The sequence below is a fragment of the Rhodotorula graminis genome (genome assembly GCF_001329695.1).
Source record: "Rhodotorula graminis WP1 unplaced genomic scaffold RHOBAscaffold_10, whole genome shotgun sequence".
Classification (NCBI taxonomy): domain Eukaryota; kingdom Fungi; phylum Basidiomycota; class Microbotryomycetes; order Sporidiobolales; family Sporidiobolaceae; genus Rhodotorula; species Rhodotorula graminis.
In genome coordinates this window covers 838,169-844,760 of record NW_017264937.1, presented here as the reverse complement: position 1 = coordinate 844,760, position 6,592 = coordinate 838,169, and the positions used below count along the sequence as shown (strand labels likewise).

Below are 6,592 nucleotides of genomic sequence, written 5' to 3'. Positions count from 1 at the left end.
CAAGTCGCAGGGCCACACGGTCGAGTCGTCGGCAGAGCTCGCCAACCTCACAAAGCTCGTCTTTGCCGTGCAGCTTGCGAGGCAGCGTCCGTCAGGTGCGCCTCGCTGTTCCCTCTTGCCTCTCGCCCCCGACCCGCGCCCTCTCTCGACCTCGACCGCGACTGACCCTCACCTCGCTCGGGCCCTCGTGTGCAGCAAACGGCACCAACCCGCACCCTGATGGTGGACCCGCATCGGCGAGCGCTGCAGCTCCTGCGCCAGACGCCTCGGCACCGCCACAAGCTCCCGCCTCGCCGTCGACCGTGCCGTTCACGCCCGAGCAAGTCGCGGCGCTCAAGTGCCAGGTCGTCGCCTTCCGCCTCCTCGCGCGCAACCAGCCCATCCCGCCCGCGCTCCAGGCCGCCCTCGCGACCCCCCAAGACGCGCTCAAGTTTGCCGCAAAGCTCCCCGACTCGGCGACGACCCTGTCGGGCCACGAGCTGAGCCCCGAGGCGGCCGCCGAGGAGCGCGAGCGGGCCCTCGCCGCCGAACCTCCACTCGACGACGTCGAGGACGCCGACTCGCTCGTGTACCCGTACAACGCCTTCCTCACGCCGCGCGACATCCTCACGGCCTTCCACGGCACGGCGTCGCGCCGCCCGCTCCTCATCCCCAACCTCCTCCCCGCCGGCCTCGACCCGCAGGCCGTCATCGACGAGCGCAACCGGTTCATCGACGCCCGCATCCTCCAGCGCCGTCGCGAGCTCGAGGAGCTCCCCGCCAACCTGTCGCAGACGGACCTGTCGTCCCTCGCCGCCGCCGCCACCGCCGGCTCTGGGTCCAGACCGTCGCCGTCGTCGTCGTCGTCGTCGTCGTCGTCGTCGCTCGCGTCGCAAAAAGTGCGCGCGCTCGTCGAGCTCAAGTCGTTGCGGCTCCTCGAGCGGCAGCGCGCGCTGCGCGAGCAGGTCGTGCACGGCCTCAAGCCGGCGTGCTCGCTCGCGCTCCCGCTCGACCGCACCCTGTTCCGGCGCGTGCGCAAGCCGTCGCTCGCCGACGCGCGCCAGATCGAGCAGCTCGAGCGCAAGCAAAAGCTCGAGCGCGAGCGCCGCGCCAAGCAGAAGCACCTCGACCACCTGAGCGACATCACCGAGCACGGACGCCACCTCGTCGAGGCGCACCGCGCGCACGAGGCCAAGTTTCACAAGCTCGGCAAGGCGCTCCTCAAGTTTCACGTCGACGCCGAGAAGGAGGAGCAGAAGCGCGTCGAGCGCGTCAGCAAGGAGCGCCTCAAGGCCCTGCGCGCCGACGACGAGGAGGGCTACCTCAAGCTCATCGACACGGCAAAGGACACGCGCATCACGCACTTGCTGCGCCAGACCGACTCATTCCTCGAGTCGCTCGCGGCGGCCGTCTCGGCGCAGCAGTCCGAGGCGCGCGCCGAGCAGGACCAGGACGTCCTCGACGAGCAGACGGCCGGCGCCGACGGCGCCGTCGACGAGAGCCGGTTCGGCGCCCAGCCCGTCTTTGCCGACGAGGCCAAGGACAAGGTCGACTACTACAACGTGGCGCACCGCGTCAAGGAGACGATCACGCAGCAGCCGTCGATCCTGGTCGGCGGCGAGCTCAAGGGCTACCAGCTCAAGGGCCTCGAGTGGATGGTGTCGCTGTACAACAACCACGTCAACGGCATCCTCGCCGACGAGATGGGCCTCGGCAAGACGATCCAGACCTTGTCGCTCATCACGTACCTCATCGAGACCAAGCGCCAGCCCGGCCCGTACCTCGTCATCGTCCCGCTGTCGACCATGCCCAACTGGATCTCAGAGTTTGAGCGGTGGGCGCCGTCGGTCAAGGTCGTGTCGTACAAGGGCACGCCCGCGCAGCGCAAGGGCGCCCAGGCCGAGATCCGCCACGGCAACTTCCAGGTCCTCCTCACCACGTTCGAGTACATCATCAAGGACCGCCCGCTCCTCGCCAAGGTCAAGTGGCTCCACATGATCATCGACGAGGGCCACCGCATGAAGAACACCCAGTCCAAGCTGTCGGTCACGCTCACCCAGTACTACTCGTCGCGGTACCGCCTCATCCTCACGGGCACCCCGCTCCAGGTGCGCTCCCCCTGTCTCTCTCTCTCTCTCTCTCTCTCTCTCTTGGGGGCCGTCACTGACTCTCGGTCGCGCACCCGCACGCCTCGCCTCGCAGAACAACCTTCCCGAGCTGTGGGCGCTCCTCAACTTTGTCCTGCCCAAGATCTTTGGCTCGGTCAAGTCGTTCGACGAGTGGTTCAACGCGCCGTTTGCCAACACGGGCGGCCAGGACAAGATCGAGCTCAACGAGGAAGAGTCGCTCCTCGTCATCCGGCGCCTGCACAAGGTCCTGCGCCCGTTCCTCCTGCGCCGCCTCAAAAAGGACGTCGAGCAGGACCTGCCCGACAAGGTCGAGCGCGTCATCAAGTGCAAGATGTCGGCCCTCCAGCGCGAGCTCACAAAGCAGATCAAGGAGCACGGCATGATCTTTACCGAGGCGGCGACGAGCGACAAGAAGAACGCGACGGGCATTCGCGGCCTGCAGAACCAGATCATGCAGCTGCGCAAGGTGCGTCTCGGGCCTTGTGTTCTCTCTCGCGGTCGCTCGTCGGCGGCGTCGTTCCCGCTCGAGCCGGCTCTGACCTTCCTCCTCCCTCGTCCCTCGTCCCTCTCCTCTCGCCGATCCTTCTCGCCCTCAACAGATCTGCAACCACCCGTTCTGCTTCGAGGCCGTCGAGCGCTCGATCGACCCGACGGGCATGAGCAACGCGACCCTGTACCGCGTCGCCGGCAAGTTCGAGCTTCTCGACCGCATCCTGCCCAAGCTATTCGCGACCGGCCACCGCGTCCTCATGTTCTTCCAGATGACCGTGCGTCCGCCTCTCTCTCCCTCTCGGCGTGTCGGCGTCGTCGGGCGAGCGCGAACTGACCTCGAGCCGCCGCCCGTACCGTTCCTCGCTCGCAGACGGTCATGACCATCTTCGAGGACTACCTCAACTTTCGCCGGATCGAGCACCTGCGCCTCGACGGCACGACCAAGCACGAGGACCGCTCGACGCTCCTCAAGCTGTTCAACGACCCGGCGAGCAAGTACCCGATCTTTATCCTGTCGACGCGCGCCGGCGGCCTCGGCCTCAACCTCCAGTCGGCCGACACGGTCATCATCTTTGACTCGGACTGGAACCCGCACCAGGACCTGCAGGCGCAGGACCGCGCGCACCGCATCGGCCAGAAGAAGGAGGTGCGCATCCTGCGCCTCGTCACCGAGCGCTCGGTCGAGGAGCACGTCATGGCGGGTGCGGCGCGCAAGATCGAGATGGACAAGAAGATCATCCAGGCGGGCCGGTACGACAACAAGTCGACGGCCGAGGAGCGCGACGCGTTCCTGCGCGCCTTGCTCGAGGCCGAGGACGGCGGCGAGGCCGACCCGGATGCCGACGACGACGCCGACGAGGCCGACGCGCTCAACGAGGCGATCGCGCGCACCGAGGACGAGCGCGTCCTGTTTGCCCAGATGGACCGCGACCGGCGCGCGTCCGAGGAGCGCGCGTGGGCCGCCGCCGGCCACACGGGCAAGCTCCCCGAACGCTTGATCCAAGAGTGGGAGCTCCCCGAGGTGTACCGCATGGAGCACGCCAAGATTGTCCACTCGCGCGACGAGTCGCCCGCCGACGGCGCGAGGCGCAACCGGACCCAGGTGACGTACGACGACGGCCTCTCGGAGGAGCAGTGGCTCCAGACGATGGAGGACGACGGCGACGGCGACGGCGACGACGCGGCCTCGTCGTCCAAGAAGCGCGGTGGCGGCGGCAAGCGGCGTGCGGCGGCCGTCGCGGCGACGGCCAACCGGTTCGGGTACGACGACGGGACGGGCGCGAGCGCGAGCGCGAGCGGGTACCCGAGCGACTCGGACGACGGCGCGTCGTCGGTCGCGGCGTCGCGGCAGCGGCTCAAGCGCGGGCGCGAGAGCGTCGGCGCGACGCCGAGCGTCAACGGCGACGACGTGTCGAGGGTTGGCGGCGGCGGCGGGGCAGGAGGAGGTGGCGGCGGCAAGAGGCGCAAGGTGCTGTCGCCGTACCAGGAGAAGTTGCGCGAGTGCTTCGAGGAGCTCCTCACCGAGGTCGAGAACCTCGACAACGTGCGTCCTCGCCTCTCTCTCTCTCATTCCTCGTTAGAGGGCCTCGCACTGACCCTCGGTCTCTGTCCTCTCGCAGCCGACGATGGGCCACCAGTGTGCAGGCGTGCGTCCCACGCTCTCCCTCTCTCTCGTCCACGTGGCCCTGTGACTGACCCGCATGCCCCTCGTCCGCCGCAGCTGTTCAACGAGCTGCCGTCGAAGCGCGACTACCCCGACTACTACCTCCTCATCACGCACCCGATCGTGCGTCCCGTCTCTCTCTCTCTCTCTCTCGCTCTCCCTCCTCTCGTCGCACCAGACCCTGACCTCGCTCTCGTGCCACAGAGCCTCAAGGAGATCAAGAAGAAGGTCAACAACGGCACGTACCCGAACACGGACGCGTTTGCCACCGACATTCACCAGATGCTCAACAACGCCATGACCTACGTGCGCCCGCGTCTCTCTCGCCTCGTCTCGTCGTCGTCGTCGCGTACCACCGTACTGACTCGAGGAGAACGTCGTCGTGCACTCGCAGAACGAGGAAGGCAGTGTGCGTCCCCTCTCTCTTTCTCCTCGACCCGTCCCCCATCGTGCGGCGCCGGCACTGACCCTCTCGTCGCACCCGCAGGTTGTGTACGAGGACGCGCGCATGCTCCGCGACGTGTTCAACCGCGCGTACGTCCAGGTCACGTACCAGGGCCAGCCGGTCGACCCGCTCCCTCGAGTCGCGCAGCGCACCTGAGCTGTTCCCGCTCGCACCCTTTTTGCCCCTGTACATCCCCTCTCCCCTCGCTTGCTGTGACGAGATACCCCTTCCTCTCTCCTGCGCCGCCTCGTCGGCGGTGTGCAACCTCCAGAGCCGCTTGTTGCACCTCTCGCGAGTCGCAGCGAGTCGAGAGAGAGAGGCGAGCAAGCTCCGCCTCGCTTGGGCAGGGCGCGAGCGTGGCCGATAGGGACGAGAGAGTGTCACGAGGAGAATGGAACTGTGTGCAGGCTGAACGAGAGCGAGCCGAGGGTGCGCCAGGCGGGCTCGTCATTTCCACGAGGCAGCGAGCCGCCGGGGAGGAGGAGCAGCTCTCGTCGCTCTCTCCCTCACCCACACGGCGCCTCGACTCTCGAGCCAGAACCACGTAAGCTCGACAAGGTCACAGAGCACACTGCCGGACCCGCCCACTGACCCGCCCGTCGTCGTCGTGCACAGCCTCGGCCATCCATCCACCTCGACCTTCCGTCGCACTCTCTCTCTCGCTCCACACCTCGCCCCACGAGCGACAGCCCGTACCCGCCCACCATGTCTGAAGCCGCCCCGTCCAAGAAGGCGACCGCGCCCGTCCTGTTCGGGTTCCCCTCGACCGACGACCTGTCCAAGTCGCTCGCCTCGTTCGTGCTCGCCGCACAGGACGACGCCCTCACGACCAAGAAGCAGGCCACGTTCAAGATTGCCATCTCGGGCGGCAGCCTCCCAAAGGTCCTCGGCAAGGACTTGATCGGCAGGGAGGACGTCCCCTGGGACAAGTGGTGCGTCTCTCGCGCGCTCTCTCTCGGCGACGATGAGCGAGATCAACCCGTGACAGCTTTCAGACGAGCTGTCAAGCGACTGATACACTGGCCCACGCCCCCGCCCCCCGCAGGGAGGTCTTCTTCGCCGACGAGCGCGTCGTGCCCCTTGACCACGACGACTCGAACTTCCGCCTCAACGACGAGCACCTCTTCTCGCACGTCCCGATCCCGCGCCAGAACATCCACGTCATCGACACGTCCAAGCTCGACGACCCGGAACACGTCGCCGACGAGTACGAGAAGCAGCTCGTCGCCGCCTTTGTCGGCTCGAGCTCCATCGCCTTCCCGCGCTTCGACCTCGTCCTCCTCGGCATCGGGTCCGTCCTCTCCCCCTCTCTCTGTCTTCCTGCACGAGGACGAGTGACTGACTCTCTCTACGCGCGCCCACCCACAGCCCCGACGGCCACACGTGCTCGCTCTTCCCCGGGCACCCGCTCCTCAACGAGCAAGACGGCTGGGTCGCCTGGCTCGACGACTCGCCCAAGCCCCCGGCGACGCGCATCACGCTCACGTACCCGGTCCTGAACCACGCTCACCGCGTCGCGTTCGTGTCGACCGGTGAGGGCAAGCAGGACGTCATGGAGAAGGTGCTCGACCACCCGGAGGAGGGACTCCCGAGCTCGAGGGTCAAGGTCATCTCGCCTGGGCGCGTTTACTTCTTCTCGGACGATGCGGCTCTCGGGTACGTCCCACCCCTCCCCTTCCTCTCTCTCTCTCTCTCTCTCTCTCTCTCTCGTGCGCGCCAACTGACGACGAGCGTCCTGCTCTTCCTGCGCCGAGCAGCAAGGTCAAGTACGAGCGCACCTCGTTCGACGCCGCCAAGCTCTGATTCAGCCCGGTCCTCCTACTCTCTCTCCCAAGTCTCTTGCGCCGCTTGTCCAAAACTCGAAAGTAGTGATTGTGTCCCCCC

General features: G+C 67.2%; 2 protein-coding genes across 2 annotated transcripts in view; both read left to right on the top strand.

The window, feature by feature from the left end:
- The window catches only part of RHOBADRAFT_48765 (uncharacterized protein), a gene marked incomplete at its 5' end in the record, with an annotated part of 6,164 nt that extends 1,165 nt beyond the window's left edge, over window positions 1–4,999 (top strand). The window contains 8 exons of the mRNA XM_018415183.1: window positions 196–766; window positions 824–2,087; window positions 2,182–2,574; window positions 2,708–2,875; window positions 2,971–4,386; window positions 4,468–4,569; window positions 4,658–4,672; window positions 4,751–4,999. Coding sequence (XP_018269816.1) covers window positions 196–766; window positions 824–2,087; window positions 2,182–2,574; window positions 2,708–2,875; window positions 2,971–4,386; window positions 4,468–4,569; window positions 4,658–4,672; window positions 4,751–4,864 — 4,043 coding nt within the window. The 3' untranslated portion in view covers window positions 4,865–4,999. The remainder of the gene's footprint in view (window positions 1–195; window positions 767–823; window positions 2,088–2,181; window positions 2,575–2,707; window positions 2,876–2,970; window positions 4,387–4,467; window positions 4,570–4,657; window positions 4,673–4,750) is intronic.
- A 183-nt stretch (window positions 5,000–5,182) lies between these two features.
- Window positions 5,183–6,592, top strand: RHOBADRAFT_66755 (uncharacterized protein). The gene is made up of 5 exons (XM_018419069.1): window positions 5,183–5,252; window positions 5,324–5,640; window positions 5,754–5,999; window positions 6,077–6,364; window positions 6,466–6,592. Exons 2-5 carry the CDS (start codon window positions 5,414–5,416, stop codon window positions 6,509–6,511), a joined length of 807 nt encoding a protein of 268 aa, XP_018269815.1. The 5' UTR covers window positions 5,183–5,252; window positions 5,324–5,413; the 3' UTR covers window positions 6,512–6,592.